The sequence below is a fragment of the Pelophylax lessonae genome (genome assembly GCF_965119305.1).
Source record: "Pelophylax lessonae genome assembly, chromosome: 12".
NCBI classification, from domain to species: domain Eukaryota; kingdom Metazoa; phylum Chordata; class Amphibia; order Anura; family Ranidae; genus Pelophylax; species Pelophylax lessonae.
In genome coordinates, this window is record NC_138779.1 from 94,894,542 (window position 1) to 94,912,697 (window position 18,156).

Here is an 18,156-nt window from a genome sequence, read left to right on the forward strand (position 1 = left end):
GGGGGAGGGGCACTTGCATTGTAAGGTGGTTCTATTGGGGGGGGGGGTTCTATTGGGGGGGATGTATTGTAAAGGGGTTCTATTTTGGGGGGGGGTCTGCATTGTAAAGAGGTTCTATTGGGGGGGTCTGCTTTGTAAAGGAGTTCTTTGTAAAGGAGTTCTATCGGGGGGCTTTGTATTGTAAAGGGGTTCTATTGGGGGTTTATTGTAAAGGGGTTCTATTGGCGGGGGCTATGTATTGTAGAGGGGTTCTATTGGGGGGGGTCTGTGTTGTAAAGGGGTTCTATGGGGGAGGGTTTATTGTAAAGGGGTTTCTTTCGGCGGGGGCTTTGTATTGTAAAGGGGTTCTATTGGTGGGGGCTTTCTATTATAAAGGAGTTCTATTGGGGGGGGGGTTTGTATTGTCAAGGGGTTCTATTGGGGGGGTTTGTATTATAAAGGGGTTCTATTGGGGGGTTGTATTGTAAAGGGGTTCTATTGGCGGGGGCTTTGTATTGTAAAGTGGTTCTATTGGCGGGGGCTTTGTATTATAAAGGGGTACTATTGGGGGGTCTGCATTGCAAAGGGGTTCTATTGGGGGGTTTGTATTGTAAAGGGGTTCTATTGGGGGGGTTGTATTGTAAAGGGGTTCTATTGGCGGGGTCTTTGTATTGTAAAGGGGTTCTATTGGGGGGGTTGTGTAATGTAAAGGGGTTCTATGGGGGGGCTGTATAATGTAAAGGATTCTATGGGGGTGGAAGCTGTGTAATGTGAAGGGGTCCAGGGGTACGGGGGCTGTGTAATGTAAAGGGGGTCTTCCTACATTTTACTCCGTTATTACTGCAGTCCTATAGATTTTTTTAGGTTGTGCGTTTTTTTTCTGCATTTTCTGAAAGTGCACCAAAAGTCCTGCATGCTGCATCTTTGGCGTGCTTTCAGAAAACAGGAAAATAATGTTTTTGGGGGGGAGTGACACCATGGTTTACTGCACCAGGTGACACCAACCCTAGTGACACCACTGGCAGTAGCACACAGTAATTGTGCCACTGCCAGTTACATGTATTTCTGTCTGGCGCCTCAGGTCAGTCAATGCTGTTTTTGCAGAGGAGGAGGGGCCTGGTCGCCGGGGGAAGCAGAGGGAGGAGGATTCTTTTGGGTTACGGGCTGCAATGCGTGGAGGCGCTACACGTCAATGAGCGGTACGTCACCTGCACGCCTGGGGGGGGGTGCCAGATATAGGATCCACCCCCGGTGCCAAATGCTCTAGGTACGCCCCTGAGTTTAAGCTAAGTTCACTTTATAAAAAAATAAATGTAAATATTTTTGCAGAAAAAAAAATTAGCATTTATAATTTTTTTAGAGGAGCATGCAAAGCCTTGTACCCATGATCAGTGGATCATTGGTGCAATGTCAGGCTCCTGCAAACTCTTTCTCCAGCTCTCTGTCCGTACCTCTGTATGGGCTTTCACTTTGAGAGCTGGAGGAAAAGTTAATAGACTACAAGTGTGATGATCACCAAGTCTCTGCAAATTATTGAAGATTTCAAATTTGATAGCTGCTGCGGGGGAGAAGAACTCTTGCATGCTGTCATGGGGAGTGGAGGGGTGCTTTGGGGTGGGAGATTGCTTAGAAACATAAAGTTAGCCTTTAAAGCATATCTAAAACCAAAACTTTCTTTTATAGCTGAACTCCAGGAATTTAGCCATTTTCTAAAACGTGCCCCCCCTGCTGTCCATTCACAGATGGCCTTGTATTTTGTGAATGAGTTTACATAATACAAATGTAGCGCTACCCCCACAGGAGTCGCTTGAATACTGGTGCCCGAGCCTCCCCCTGATTAATCCACAGCCGGGTGCACACACTCTTCTGTTCATTGTCTCCAATGACCAGCCTAGGGGATTTGATTTATGTTTTAGAGAACTTGGATAAGAGAAGGGAATTAGTAGGATACTCCAAATGAACTATTCACAGATGAGGAAAATTCTTTCAATAGAACTATGTAGCAGATTATTAGTAGGACCATACAGCAGCTGTACAGAATGAACAAGTCCCTATGTCGCTGAAGTACCCTAATAAATCTTGCCTCTTCAAGACACTAGCCAGCGTCCCCTTTAGATCGCACCCAGCAGCTGACTTCTAGCACCTAGAGGAGGATCTAACAGCACAAGTCCCAAGGATCCCCTATGGTGGTCTGTACTCACAAGGCTCCAGAAACTAAAACACACACAGTGTAACGCTCATGCGTTTTTTGTTAGTGAATGGATTTGCAGCTGCAGAATTATTACACTCAGTAGTCATGTAGAGAATGTGTTGAACAACATATCCAACTCTCAGGACTTCATCACTGTGTACAGCCTGTTATGCAAATATACATACACTCAATATGATGTTCCTGGAGTGATAGAATGTATATGATAGAATAGAGGTGAGAGACAGGCAACAGAATGGTGAGCACTTAGTAGTAGTATTCAGGAGAGTGGTAGGTGATGATAGTATGCAGATAGGTTTTAGCAATCATGTATAGTAACAGGTGGTAGGGGACAGCAGATGAAGTATGCAAGAGAGAGTAACCTAGTGCAATGATAGGTGATGGTAGTCCCAAGAGCTAGCAATCTATGCAGATGATAGAAATAGCTTAGATAGTAATAGTCCCTTTAGTATGCAGTAGTAGATAGTGAAAGTTAGGTTGAGGAAGGAATCCCCTGCGGGGTACTTATCACTAGATGGGTTAGTAGTAGCAAGGTCCAAGAGTAATGGAGTAATCCGGTAGCGAGATACTGGATCGGTAGCGAGGTTCCGGTCTTGTTCAGGCAAGGGGAATAGCTTGAAGCTCCGGCACCATTGGACAAGACAAGGCAACATGCGGTTTGAACGAGCAATGAGTGAGAGAAAGCCGGCGATTGAAATAGCCGCACATAGCGGCGCCCGGCGATGACGTCATTGCCCTTAAAGGTGTATGCGTTCCATTTGGATAGCAAGATGGGACGCAATATTAAGAGAGAAATGTGGAAATAAGGGTACCAGAGGTACCAGAACATTACACACAGGAGCCTTCCTCAATAGTACCAGACAGGATCCAGGGACATCCTCCCTCAGTCAACTCTCACAAGAACCATGGGTTTCAGCTTCAGTATTTCAGGCCCTAAGGTTTACCCCCCGAGGCTGCATGGCAGCCTGCACTGAGGAGGGGCAACAGCCCCCTCCCCTTCTGAACCTCTCTCTCTCTCTAGAGGAAGACCCAGAGCCCACGTGCTCTTCAGATATGAATACAGACACCCAGCATGCCTTGGGGCACATCCCCTTCTATTTGGCCATCGCTGTATAGACATCCATGGTCTCATCTGCACAGTTTCCACCCACTGTCCAGTACATTCAATAGCTACCAGACCAGTGTGAAACTTTCAAGATAGCACAAGCAGCACCAGAACACACTGAGTAGACTGTACCAATCAATCACAGCTCTCTGTTAGGCAGACAGCATTTAAATTTGCCTAACTGTCTCCCTGTTAAGCAGAGAAACCAAAAACTATATACACTCACTCTAGCACCTACCTAGGAGGGCGCTACACAAAGCGTTCTGTGATTGGGTAGGAAGAGAGAGGGGTAAACAGAGTAGCTGCATGGGACTTTGCAGATGCTGGAGCTGAGACCAGAAAGTTTAGCAACAAAGCATTGAAAGTATAGCAATAGCTATGCTACCAGTGCTCAGTAAAAATGTATGTTGTAACTTAAAGCGATAATTCCATGAAGTGTTATGCACTTCATTGAGCTTAACTCATGGGAAGCCAGCACATTTTAGAAAGTGGCTGAAATACTGCAGTTCTGTTTTAAGTTTAGCATAGACTAGGTAAAGCATGATACTCTGCTGGGATTTTATTGCCATCTGTGTCCCTGCTGGGGAGATTCATCCTCTACGAGTTCTGGTGACCTTTGTCATGGGGCAGAAAATGATAGGTAGCCCAATATTTAGCAGTTGTCACTGGACAAGGAATAGAGAAGTTTTTTCCACATCTGTTCAGACAACTGTGTAAGAGGCGATACACCCTCACTTTGGAGAGATGTCTTGAAAATGGAGGTAGGTTTTTCCAATGAAACAGCATGGCAACAAATTGAGACAAAAATGATGGGTTCTAACCTTTCCCTAACCTATCCAAGTACTGAATCTGAACTGAATTTTAGTTTAGGATAAACTTTAAAGAATAAATTCACATTTGGGAACATGTTACATGTTCCACCCATTTCCTAGGGTGGAACATATAACATGTTCCCACTGCTGCAGTCGCTCCCTCTCCCTGTGGCAGCAGTATGGGGAGAAGTTTTTGAAACTAAGCGTGGCTGTGCAGGGCTCCACCCACACGGCTGCGTCATTCATTCACACAGCTCTGTTTGTCCTTTGCAGATGTCGGTTTGTAGTTCTCAATGAGCTACCACGGCGCTGTGGAACATCATGGTAGTTTATTAAATCCTTTTTGTTAGTGTATCTGCTTGTCCATACGGGATGTACAGGCACACAGATAAACTGACAAGTCTGCAGGAGACCTGCATGGCACCACCAGCAATCTCGCTGATGCAATGCTTTACAGGCTCCTAAAAAAAAAAAAAAATTATAAAATGCACTTTTTTTTACCTGCCAAAAAAAAAAAATGTGCATTTATTTATTTTATTAAAGTGAACTTATCCATTAATTCTACTAGTGCAGTTTAAAACAAAGGAAACATCACATTGGTTGCTCTAGACAAGAAAAGCTTTTCCCATTTCAGACACTTTGATAGACAAGGCCTTGACTATTTTATTTTTTACATTTTCAAAATGTAGCAGGTGATTGGTTTACCCATTTGCCATTTGACACCCATCAGATCACTGGCCACATTTTTCCAAGTTGATTCACTTTTGTTTTCCTTCATCCAACATCTGGTGTTCCCATTTTTAAATGTAAAATCCAGATCTAAATAAAATTTGACATATTTATTATAGAGCCAATGTTTTGTAATTATGCAAGTAAACATAACCTAATTTTATGAAAATATTTTTCACGCTGCAGCAGAGTTGATAAAATGTAAGATGCAGCAAAATGGTTCAGTCCTATTGTTTATGATTTCCTGAGTCCTACAGTATTGTATACATTCTTCAATCATATGCATGTGTCACAATCTACAGTAACTCAGATTTTCTCAACTAGGGTTCCTCCTGAGGTTGCTAGGGGTTCCTTTTTTTTTTATAAATTTCTTTTTATTGATTAAGTGCTGGTTCACACTTGTTCGCTTGCGGAGATCGCATGTAATTCAGAGTGCACTGCTCCTAAATTACATGCGATCTCATGTGCGGTGCGAGTTCAGCCATACACTTTGTATGGCTGAATTCGAACCATATCCGCACTAAACTCGCACATGAGGCTTTTTTTAGCCGCAGTAGAATCGGATCGCATCGTGGTTCACACTAGTGCGATCCGATTCTGTGCGAACTTGCAGATCGCACTGCAAAATGCGATCGCAACTGGGGGTGTCGTTAACTTTTAATTGACACCCCCTGCGTATCGCATATGGCAGTGTGAACTGCCAGAGGTGCGGATGCGATGCGGGAACACGCTGCATATTCGCAGCGTTCCCGCATCACACAAGTGTGAACCGGCACTTAAAAAAAGAAAAAGACAAAAACAAGACTCAGTCGCCACGCAGGGCGAGTACAAGCACACAAGAAACCGAGCAAAAAAAAATCTAGCAACAAGCTAGTAAACCCCCCTCCCCCCCCCCCCTTCACACTTCCCTCCCCCATCCCCCACCCACACCACCCAACAACCCAGGCTCTACCCATCAAGCCCATCATAATGGACGGATGAGCCTCATAGAGAGGCTATAAACACCTCAGTAGATTTCCAACACGCTTACAGCTTTACAATAGTACTACGAGGATGCAGAAAATCAGTCAGCAGCACACTCTTATCACCAATCTATGCATACATCAAAAATGATACTTGTCTCCGTTCAGCAGGCGGTCGAGGCCGGGCTGTCCAGCCACAGCTTCCAGACCTTGTCAAACTTGTTTGGACAACCTCTACTTAAGTATGTCGAGTCACCTTGTTCACTAGACCCTTCCAAAAGAGGGCAGTCAGAGCCATCGGTCTCTTCCAGTGTAGGAGCAGGGCCTTATGAGCATAAAATAGCAGTAAGCTTAATAATGTACGGAGGGCCCTGGTCCGTACCAAATTGTCAACTAACCCCAGCAGGCAAACATCTACAGTTCTAGGAACCGGTACAGTCGTCACCTCTGCAATACAGTGCAGCACAGCAGTCCAGAAATCCTGAACCACCGGGCATTGCCAGAAAATATGCCCAAAATCTGCCAGAGCATGAGAGCATCGCCAACATTCAGCCGAAGATCCCGGGTAAATGCGAGCAAGCCTGACGGGGAGAGACGGAGACTCTCATACAAGCCCAAAACAGCCGCCTCCAACACTGTGGTAGAATCCCCATCATCACCGCGAAGCCACCTACGTGCAAATACCCCTTGTCCCGCCAAAAAGTACTTATACGAGTTAGGCAAAGCGAGTCCCCCCTGTCCCCATGGCTCCTGAAGCGCTTTCAGGCCTATTCTAGGAGGAGAACTACCCCAGACAAAGGAGCCTATCAGGCCATTCACCCTGCGGAAAAAGGAACGGGGGACCCACACAGGGGAATTCCGGAGAAAATACAAAAAGACCAGAAGTATTTTCATTTTAATAAGGTTTATATGCCCCAAAACCAACAGTGGCAGATTTGTCCAAACCTCCGTTCTCCGTTTAAGGACATCCAGCAGGGGCAGTAGATTCAAACTAAGGTAGCCTGCAACTCTCGCAGAGACCCGGACTCCCAGATACGTAAAACTGGTAACCCACTGAAGCGGCAAGTGGTAGAATTGTGGACTTGTCCCAGTTCTCCCTGAGTCCGAGAATTTAGCAAAAGTATCCAAAATTTTAAAGACTGCCTGTAGGGATTGACCAGGGTTCCTCAGAAACAATAACATATCATTAGAGTAGAGCGCCAGGCATTCCCTAATGGAACCAACCTCTAACGCTCCGACCTTCGCAGCGCTATGGCCAATGGTTCTATCATCAAGGAGAACAGAAAGGGCGACAGAGGGCAGCCCTGTCTGATACCACTACCCACCACAAAGAAAGAGGAAATCAAAGACCCAATCTTCAACGCCATTTGGGGCGCAGAGTAGAGAAGGGAGATCCATTTGCAAAACTTTGGACCAAACCCCATGCGCCTCAACACCAGCCCCATGTAGGTCCAATCCACTGAATCAAAAGCCTTGGCTATATCCAGCGACACCACCGCCCTAGTCCCCAGCGAAGTATGGTTGATTTGCAAATTAGTAAACAGGTTTGTATCCGTGGATTTGCCCGTCATAAAGCCTGTCTGATTTATGTCCACAAGGGAGGGGAGTACCACGGCCAGTCTGGTAGCCAAGACCTTTGTGAGGATTTTCAAATCTGCATTAAGCAGTGCTATGGGACGTTAAGATGAGCAGAGAGTATGGTCCTTACCCGGTTTGGGCGGGAGAACCACATACGCCTCCAAAATGGACCCCTGCAGCGTCCCCCGTTCAAAACACCCAGCATACAGGGATTGAAGCCTGGGCGCCAGTGAGTCCAAGTATTGCCGACACCATTCCACTGGAAACCCATCCAGACCAGAAGTTTTGTGGGGGGGGGGGGAGAGAATAGCTGCCTCAATCTCCCGCAGAGTAATGTCATTCTTCAGCCAGGCCCCATCATCCTCCTCCAAAACCGGCACAGGAAGAGCAGAGAGGAGCTGCGCCAGCTCCTCCTGGTCATACGCCGGCAAGGGTGAGTATACCTCAGAATAATAATCAACAAAGATCTGCATGATAGCCTCAGGGTCCCTGATCAGATCTCCAGTTCGTGATCTAACACAAGGGACACTGACTGGTGCCCACTGGTCCGCCACCAGAAAAGCCAGCAGCTTACCAATCTTGTCTCCCTTCTCAAAGAGTGACTCCGCTCTATGTTGTATGTTAGTGTGTGCAAAATTGGTATCCAATAAAACTAATTGTCATCTGGCCACCTCCAGAGCCACGTAAGCATCGGCCCCAGAAGCAGCCGCGTATTCCTCCTCCAGCCTGCGCACTTCAAGTTGTGAAGCTTCTCTCTCTCTGCATTCGCCTCTTTACAGACCGCCTTGATGGCAGAAATGTAATGCCCCTGCATGACAGCTTTAAAAGTATCCCACACCACCTCCCCAATATGCAGACACCTGAGGCTCCACCTGTTGTGTCACCCACTCAACCTGTAACCAGCCCAGGGATAGGCGCCATGCACCCCTCCCACCCCTGTCAGTTAATGAGAGGGTTAACAGCAAGGGGCTGTGGTCCGTCAGACCACCTGCTAAATATGCAGCAGTCTGCACCAGACTCAGGCAACTCGCATTCACGAAAGCCAGGTCTATCCTGGATGCCATCCTGTGACCAGCTGTGACCCAGACCAGCAGGAGTAACATCGCACCCCAGGGTTCTTCCATCGCCAGAGCTCCGTAAGATGTCGCGGCGACCCAATATACAAATTCCGGAGTAGCCAGTCTCCGCGGATTAGAGGTGTCCAGTCTGCCATTCAGGATAGAAATGAAATCCCCCGCCATGAGTAGGGGGAGGTGCATAGAAGGAGCCAAGGTCACCGGAGGTCAGTCAAAAACTGCGGCTGAAAGGGCGGTGGCAGGTAGACCCTCACTATCACCATCGTATGTTGATGGACATCCAACACTACAATAACATATCGTCCTCCAGGATCAGTAATCACTTTCTGAATGGAGCAGGGCACACTTTAACCAAGCAGAATAGACACCCCCCTGGCATATGTAGAATACGTAGTGTGGAACATACGCTGAATCCACTGCCTTTTCAGGGAGAGTACCCTGCCCCCATCCAAATTAGTCTCCTGGATGAGGATAATGTGAGGCCTAGTGTTTTTAATATAGTTAAGCACTGCTGTTCTCTTCACTTTATCATTAAGACCCCGTACATTCCAGGACATTATATTAAGGAACCCAGCCATAACTCAGCGACAAGGCAAAACAGTCAGGTGACCAGGAAAGCAGAGACCGGCACGAGGCACAGTCCCCACCCTCCAGCAAAACCATGACTGAAAGTAATACATTGAGATGAGTATACATGGTGCTTCCACTAGATGGAGCCTGGAGCCTTTAAAAAACTAACCCTGCTGCAATATCTAAAACAAGTAGAACAAACACACAAAACCCTGTATTCAGCCTATGCCCAAAATCCATAACCATATTTGTAGGCCTGTGGCTAGGTCAAACACTGACAGCCAACATAGAGCACCATCCACAAAGACCGCCCAACTAGGCAGACAGTCAGTTCAAGTCCTCTACAAAAAAACAGAGGAAAAGTGCAGTCGCAGACCGCAAAAAGTGGAAAAAAATATGCAAAAAAGTGAGGGGAAGAAAAAACGCCCCCCCCCAAAAAAAATTACAAAAGGGAAAAAAAAGAAAAAGCGTAAAACAGTCACAAAAGTTTAACTTTTCAACAGTGTCTAAGTCTTGGAGCTCCCATGGATGAAATCCCGCCCGATGGCCACCGACACAAGGTCCATGGATAAAACAGCATAGATCCAGAATGCAGCAAAGGATTTCAGCATAGGCAGTCACAATGCAGACAGGCAAAAAATTTGGGGGAGCATACCCATGTATTTCTAAAGCTGCTGCAGCTATGAACCAAAAGACATGTATATTAAAAAAGAATAGCGCGCAAATGCAAAAGAAATTACTACCAAATCTGAAGACAATCCATAAATAAAAATGGGGATTTGGTCCCACCATATGGCCATATCGTGCTCAAGCCCACTACTGCGTCAAAGTACCCCATTATCAGTGGGTCCTACACTATCCATGAAAAAGAGATGAATCCAGCCTTTCTAACCCTTGGAGATAATACTCCTTGCTGGGAAAGATGTGCAAATGCACTACAGGGGACTCCTCCTATATCCACTTGATGGTGGACACTGATTGAGTACAGGTGTGTGTGGGGGGTGGGGAGGGTTGCTCAACCTCGGTGGTCTGGTCAGACCGAATACATAATAAACAGGCAAAAAATTTGGGGGAGCATACCCATGTATTTCTAAAGCTGCTGCAGCTATGAACCAAAAGACATGTATATTAAAAAAGAATAGCACGCAAATGCAAAAGAAATTACTACCAAATCTGAAGACAATCCATAAATAAAAATGGGGATTTGGTCCCACCATATGGCCATATCGTGCTCAAGCCCACTACTGCGTCAAAGTACCCCATTATCAGTGGGTCCTACACTATCCATGAAAAAGAGATGAATCCAGCCTTTCTAACCCTTGGAGATAATACTCCTTGCTGGGAAAGATGTGCAAATGCACTACAGGGGACTCCTCCTATATCCACTTGATGGTGGACACTGATTGAGTACAGGTGTGTGTGGGGGGTGGGGAGGGTTGCTCAACCTCGGTGGTCTGGTCAGACCGAATACATAATAAACAGGGAAAAAATTTGGGGGAGCATACCCATGTATTTCTAAAGCTGCTGCAGCTATGAACCAAAAGACATGTATATTAAAAAAGAATAGCGCGCAAATGCAAAAGAAATTACTACCAAATCTGAAGACAATCCATAAATAAAAATGGGGATTTGGTCCCACCATATGGCCATATCGTGCTCAAGCCCACTACTGCGTCAAAGTACCCCATTATCAGTGGGTCCTACACTATCCATGAAAAAGAGATGAATCCAGCCTTTCTAACCCTTGGAGATAATACTCCTTGCTGGGAAAGATGTGCAAATGCACTACAGGGGACTCCTCCTATATCCACTTGATGGTGGACACTGATTGAGTACAGGTGTGTGTGGGGGGTGGGGAGGGTTGCTCAACCTCGGTGGTCTGGTCAGACCGAATACATAATAAACAGGCAAAAAATTGCAGACCCCAAAAACAGAGGGAAGAAGGAAGGACAAACATGTTCCAGATCCATAGGCAGATGACAGCACATGGCTCACCGCATACCAGGAGTCCGCACGTAAAGAAAAAAGAAAAGCATTCAGGTACCTTAAATTGAGTCCAGCCAGTCCGCAGCCTCTCCTGCCGATTCAAAGAACATGGAAGAGCCTTTGTAGTCCACTCTCAACTTGCTCAGATACATTATCCCATATTTCAGGCCCTTGGCCCTCAGGCGCTTGCGGACCTCAGTTTAGGATCTGCATTTTTTCTGGGTTTCCACAGAAAAGTCAGGAAACAACATGATTATCCCATTTCCATACTGCAGCTCTCCCCTCTTTCAGGCCTCAGTGAGTATTCTATCTCGGTCATGAAAGTTTAGAAACTGCACCAAAAAAAGACGTGGGGGGCCCCCGGTGGGCAATAAGCTGAGCAGAGTGGGGCGCAGTAACGTCCTCCACCTCCGAGCTGCGCTCCTCAGATCCCGTCAGGCGCCCCCTTATCTTGTCAAGGTCATGACTTATTAAAGTGCACTCGGATGCCAGGTGGTCTATGCAGAGCATGAGTACAGTTTTACAGCCGTCAATGGCGGCAAGTATAGGAGCTGTTATGTCCCCTCCTGGAGCAAGCCTCTCCGATGGCCCAGCAGAGCCCTGTGTGGGACCGGAGGAGCCCTACTCCCCGTGCACCCCCGGCAGCCATCCCGCCAGGATCCACCATACGTGCTGGTAACTGAGCAGCCGAGACAGCTGAGGAGGAAGGGGGAGAGGACACCGCTGAGACAGTCAAAATGGCGGCGGCCGCGCATGCGCCTCGCGGCTGGGACGCCCGCTGAGGCCGCAGGGCCTGCGCTGGGATCCCGATGAGGGGCAAAACCACCGCAATCCGGGGAGAAATAGGCCACGGATGGATGTGGATAGAATCGGATGCAGCGGAGCTCCAGCGAGACACATTCGGCATCTACTACATCCCGGCCATGCCCCTGCTAGGGGTTCCTTGAGCAATAGGCAATTTCTGCCTCTCAGATAAGTTTCCAATGACACCATTGTTCCTTTGAGCTATCTGTTAGGGGGTAATTCTTCCCAATGATGACAAGAGTAAGGAGTACTGGCTGTCACACTAAATAGATTTTTCATTTTTAGCAGGGGTTCCCCAAGACCAGAAATTTATTTAAAGGGTTCCTCTGTGTTGAAAAGGTTGAGAAAGGCTGATCTAACTGGTCATTTTCATATCCCAAACTGACTGTAGCAACTACATAGGTTATTACATAAGGCAAAACATACAAAGCCAGTTTTTTTTCTTCTCTCCTGATACAGGGCAAGGAGTGGGTCAGATTCAAATTATTGTGGAGATAGGGCAGTGCCAAAACCCCTTTCAAGTTGGTTCTATAAGAAGGCACCATGAGGAGCCTTGTCTAGCTACACTCCTAAAAAATGAGGATTACTGTACATTGTTTATGCAAACTAACTTAAACAGCGCTCAACACAAACAATAAATTAGTGATAGTGATTATATCATATAAAGTGCAGCTGCTGTGCATCCAAAGCAAATGTTGGTAAAATGTGTGAAATTTGATTAAAACAGCGCTAGCAACTAATATTAAAACAATAAAAGTGAATCAATATAAGAAAGTATATAAAATCAATATATAAAGGACCATATATAAATTATATATAAACAATAAACGTTTAATATAAAATATAGTCTCTTAATGAATTCAAAGAAAGTGCTCAAGTGCAAAAGCTTATTTCTTTAGTGCAAGTGGATAAAGTGCTCCAATGCATATCCATCCAGGTGTACTAGGTGTCCACATGAGTGACCCTCCAGGTCCCCTACTCACCACAAAATGGATGGCTCAGCGTATTGGGTATAATCGTGGGACTGCAGCGTCCGTGCTCCAAGTTCTCATCCAGGTTAGGATCGCTCCATTGGGATAAAGGTGGTGTTTTCCCGGTATATGTGGATGAAAAAAGGGGCCAATAGTATAGTATGTTCAATAAATATATTTATTCCCCCACACTTTAGAAGGTACTTACAAAATAAGCATGAAAAAATGGCGATGTTACAATGCAGGAAACGCCGCTGTTGGCGTGCGTTCCACCGAGACCAGGAAGCCCGACCGGAAGTGACGTTACGTGGCTACCACGCCGGAAATACGTCAACGCGTTTCACCCTAATAGTGGGCGTTTTCAAAAAGACCTGTACATTGTACATACTGTAACTATTCCTTCTTCCAAGGGCTTTGTGTTACCAAAAGCAGCTTGGAAACTTGTCACCAGTATTGTAGTTTTGCCGTTAAAAAGATTGTCACAAATTAGAAATCTGTGTCTATGTGTGAGGTCTAAAAAACATTCCGAACACTTGCCAATGACATAATTACTGCTCTATGAATATGTTCTAAAAGTGTATTCTGCTCTTTAATAAGTGATAGTGCTGTAACTCATAGCAGCCAATCGAAGTATCAATTATTTTAAAGTGAAAAACAGTTGGTTATTATGGGTCATTACTTATCATCATTGCTTTTTATGATGTCCTAATATAAAAGCGTAAAGATATTACATATTTCCCTAATGATTTCTGTTCTATTCTCTTCCAAAAAGCTGATTACACAACTGTGAACATCATACGGATCTTTATCTCAGCACTGGTCCTAATTCTTCTGGGTGTCATCTTAGTGATACATTTCAACAAATTTCAGAAAACTGAAGAAAGTCTTCCTGAACTTCCACCTCTCCGTAGAAAGCCACCAGAAGAGTCGGAGTACTCAGAGGTTAGACAGCGCAATATTTAAGATTAATTGTTTGTTGGTCTAAGGGAATCCTATTGATTTGTAGCATCTGTCCCCATAGAGCTTGCTGTGTGATGACTTGTTGGGCCTCCTCTGATTACCTGCAGACAGTCACTTAGGGTACAGTTCACTCATTCATCCTTACTCCCAATGGCTCATTACTCAATAAACAGTCCAGGGGTTTTGGTTTTTGGTATTTATTGTGGAACTTGGATGGGAGAAGGGAATAGTGGAATACTGAAACTGGAACTATTTACAGTTGATAAGGACATAATGGCCTCACCATTTTAGTAGAGGGAAACAGTCACACTGCTTTGACCATACTGCCAGGTGTATGGAAAGGGTTAAGTCTCCTTGCTCTTTCTCCAGCAACAGACTTGGTGAACTACATTATCTTCAGGCTACTCTCTAGCATCCCCTTTACTGACACTCATCCACTGACTCTTTTAGCTGCAGGGATGGGCCCCCTCAGGTCAGGCCCCTCGACACAGATCTATACTCACTGTATGCAGAATCAGATCCTTCCAGTGTCTCCCATCCAGTCAGCTCTGCAGGACCTCTGGGTTCAGTTCCTCTCTAGCTCTTAAGGCCCTCAGGTCGACCACCTGAGGCCGTATGGCAACTTTGACAAAAGAGGAGGCAGCCGCCCCCTCCCTCTGGGACTCTGCTCTCCAGCTGAAAGACCCCGAGCACATGTGCTCTTGCCATTTATACTATATCCCAGCATGCACCGAGGCACTTTCCTCTGCCAATCACCAGGGCTGTACTAAATGCCTGTGTCAGGTTTCCCCCCACTGTCCAATATGCCTCCCTATTGGACCAGTGTGAAACACTTCAGACAAACTGAGCTGCACCTGAGCACAATGAGCAGACCTCACTAGCAGATCCTGCTCTCTGGTAGGCAGAGAACAATATGGATTTACCTGGCAATCCTTCTGGTAAGCAGAAAGGATCCAAAACGATACTCTCTCTCTCCAGCACCTACCTAGGAGGGTGCTACATATTGCATTTTTATCGTTTTGAAATTACAATTTGAAGTTTTCCCTCTGGTTCTGTTTTCAACTGCTTTTTTCCATTATTTTATTCCTGAGTAGTGCCCCTCCATTGCCCACAATGCCTCACAAATCCCAATCCTACCCATACCTTCAACCTCCAACCCACAGTTAAAATGTTTTACTTGTTTATATAACACCATCTTCTCCTGCATTATTCTACAAAATAGAGATATAAGAAGAGAAAGTGATATCAGTACCAGATGGTATAAAAAGTTCTAAAAAAAATAGTACATACAGTTCTTTAGCAAGATTGCAATACCATATTTCTTGCTTTTAAACATTAACACAAATAAATAATTTTCTGCACAAGAAACCATAACTAGACTAACAATGTGCAGGGTAACAGTCTGTACAGTCATCTACTAATGGTAGGTAGGGTGAACAATTTTTCATAGAGTGGATAGATTTCCCATTACAATATTGAATACATATTTCCTTATAAATTTATACATTAGAAATTCATTTTTTTAGTCTCTCATCAACCCTTTAAAAAATGAATTTAAATTCCTAAGGGTCACGTTTAGCCACACTTATAATGAAACTGCTGCACCAAAATGTTCCTTGAATACTAGGACATAGCAAATAAAATAAAAGTATTGATGGTGCGCTATCTCAAGTTTCTCACAGTGAATACAAACATTGATATATATAATCACAAATGTTTGCTGCATCTAATGGATGATGTCCCCTTTAAGTGAACCGCTACAATTCAAAATAAAAATACTGTGCTACATTATACTGTTCAAGAGGTGAACGATAATACAAAAGTGCATACCAAGTGCTTTTTAGCTAAAGTGCACAACCAAAATTATAACAAATAATTCATGTTTCATATGTGAAATAATGTAAAACAAATCTATTCCTTCACTACTCAAAAAAATAGTGATCAAAAGTTCATATGAAGAGCTTACGTGAAGCTGAGTGTTCCCATCCAACTCAGCAAAACAAAAGTGTCCTTGTGCAGATTAAATATGCATAAAGTGTTTCTGTGAAAAACGTGCTCCTAAAGAAAAGAGTGGCCGCAAACCAGACCTATAGATCCCACATGGGGGATCATAAGCGCATAACGTGAATTCCAGCTGGAAGACCGCGACTTGTTGGAAACCAAACTTTAAGACTTGTGGTGGTTCCCAGCTCCCAACTCTCAGAGTGATTTATATTAAAAACAATGGAGAGGACTCATAGTGAATTACTGTTGAAAGTAATTTACTTAAAAATACAATGTATCACACTTACAGAGATATTATTAAAAATAGGTAGACAGTGTCATGTAAGCACGGCCGCATGGAATCGAAGTGGGTCCGTGGGGATACTATATACTGTATACCTTTGTTGACCAATGATGTCAGTTATTGTAATTAATATATTATTCTCCACTATTGTCTTTACAGCACATATTTACTCTAATAATATAATGTCTCTCTTTTAGATGGTAATAATGAAGACAGAGCATGTAATGGAAGATAATGAGATTGCCAGCGCTGGTGACAACGTAGAGGAGCTGTAAACTCTGCAAAAAAAAAAAATATATATATATATATATATATATATATAAAGATACTGCCTGGCCAAAAAAAAAAGTCGCCACCAAAAAAAAAAAGGTCACACACATTGGACCGCCTTTCGCTTTTATTACAGTGCGCATTCAGTGTGGCATTGTTTTGATAAGCTTCTGCTATGTCACAAGATTTATTTCCGTCCAGTGTTGCATTCATTTTTCACCAAGATCTTGTATTGATGATGGGAGAGTCGGACCACTGCGCAAAGCCTTCTCCAGCACATCCCAAAGATTCTCAATGGGGTTAAGTTATTGGCTCTGTGGCGGCCAATCCATGTGTGAAAAAAGATGTCTCATGCTCCCTGAACCACCCTTTCACAATTTGAGCCCGATTAATCCTGGCATTGTCATCTTGGGATATGCCCGTGCCATCAGGGAAGAAAAAATCCATTGATGGAATAATCTGGTAATTCAGTATATTCAGGTAGTCAGCTGACCTCTTTCTTTGGGCACATGAAATACCTATCCAATACGATAGTTACTGTATGCTTAGTTTAGTTAGTTGCTTAGTTAATTCCAGGTGGCGACTTTTTTTTGGTCAGGCAGTGTATATATATATATATATAATGGGAATGCTACCATTGTCCATTTGGAAGCCATTGCTTAATGCAGCAGAGAGAACTCCATTATTGGATGAAAGGCCGGTCACAGGACTTTCACAGGTCATGTGATCAGTTAACTTAAGTAAATAGATCTACAAATATCTAAAAATATACCAAACTTGCCTTATTGTTACAGAAAATTATATTAGAGGCTTTATTAGCTTTACTGTGATGCTGCATGCAATCTATTTAATAAGCCATTTCAGGCTAAGGCATAACATAGCAGGGCCCTAGTGCTTGTTCACATGAGAAGCATTGAGCTGCGTTGATCACAATTCCATGTTCCCTGCTCACAGCATGTTTCCATAATTCCAATACATTTTAAATAGAAAATAGAAAACAGTATGATGCATTGTAACAATGTATTGCATCGCTCAACACAACACACACCAGTTGGCGCATATTATAATAGATCATATTGGGAACCTGCTGGTGTGAACAGACTCTAAAAGAAAACCTTAATTGGCAGAGACATGGAGTCTGCTGACTTCTCATTCTGTAAATGTTAGCTGCCTGGCTATTATTTTATTATTATTATTATTATTATTATTATTATTGGTTATTATATTATTATTGCCTGTTCTTATTTGATTACTCACTAAACCAGAACAAGTATGTGGTTAATGGATCACTTCAATCTAGAAAAAAAATACAATTCAGCAGTTACAAACACTGAAGCTGTGGACTTTTCAGAAACGTGGTATACAATAAGAAACCACACTAATTGGTGAAAACATATAATAAAGCTTCTAGCATGCTAGTAGATATCAATGGCTATAGTATCTTAGTAAAAAGTACCAAGTAAAAAGTGCCATGCTTTTAATAACAATCAAAAAAGTAGCATAATACTCTCTCTGTACAATAAATCAAAAAATAAACAATCATGTGAAGTCATAACCGCATAAATGCCATTTAAATAATATAGCAGACAGTGCATAACAACACCACAAATATTAAAATATTAGTGTCCATATAATTATAAAGTCCAATATATATATATATATATATATATATATATATATATATATATATATATATTTACTGCTCAAAAAAAAATAAAGGAACACTTTGAAAACACATCAGATCTCAATGGGAGAAAATATTCTGAAGATCCATACTGATATGGACTGGGTAATGTGTTAGGAACGAAAGGATGCAACATCGTTTGATGGAAATAAAAACCATCAACCTACAGAGGGC

At 43.8% G+C, this 18,156-nt stretch overlaps 1 protein-coding gene across 1 annotated transcript in view; it reads left to right on the plus strand.

Annotated features, from left to right (window-relative positions):
• The window catches only part of LOC309568635 (immunoglobulin superfamily member 1-like), a gene marked incomplete at both ends in the record, with an annotated part of 129,625 nt that extends 113,322 nt beyond the window's left edge, over positions 1 to 16,303 (plus strand). The window contains 2 exons of the mRNA XM_082274356.1: positions 13,554 to 13,723; positions 16,226 to 16,303. Coding sequence (XP_082130482.1) covers positions 13,554 to 13,723; positions 16,226 to 16,303 — 248 coding nt within the window. The remainder of the gene's footprint in view (positions 1 to 13,553; positions 13,724 to 16,225) is intronic.
• Between the last annotated feature and the right edge of the window lie 1,853 nt (positions 16,304 to 18,156).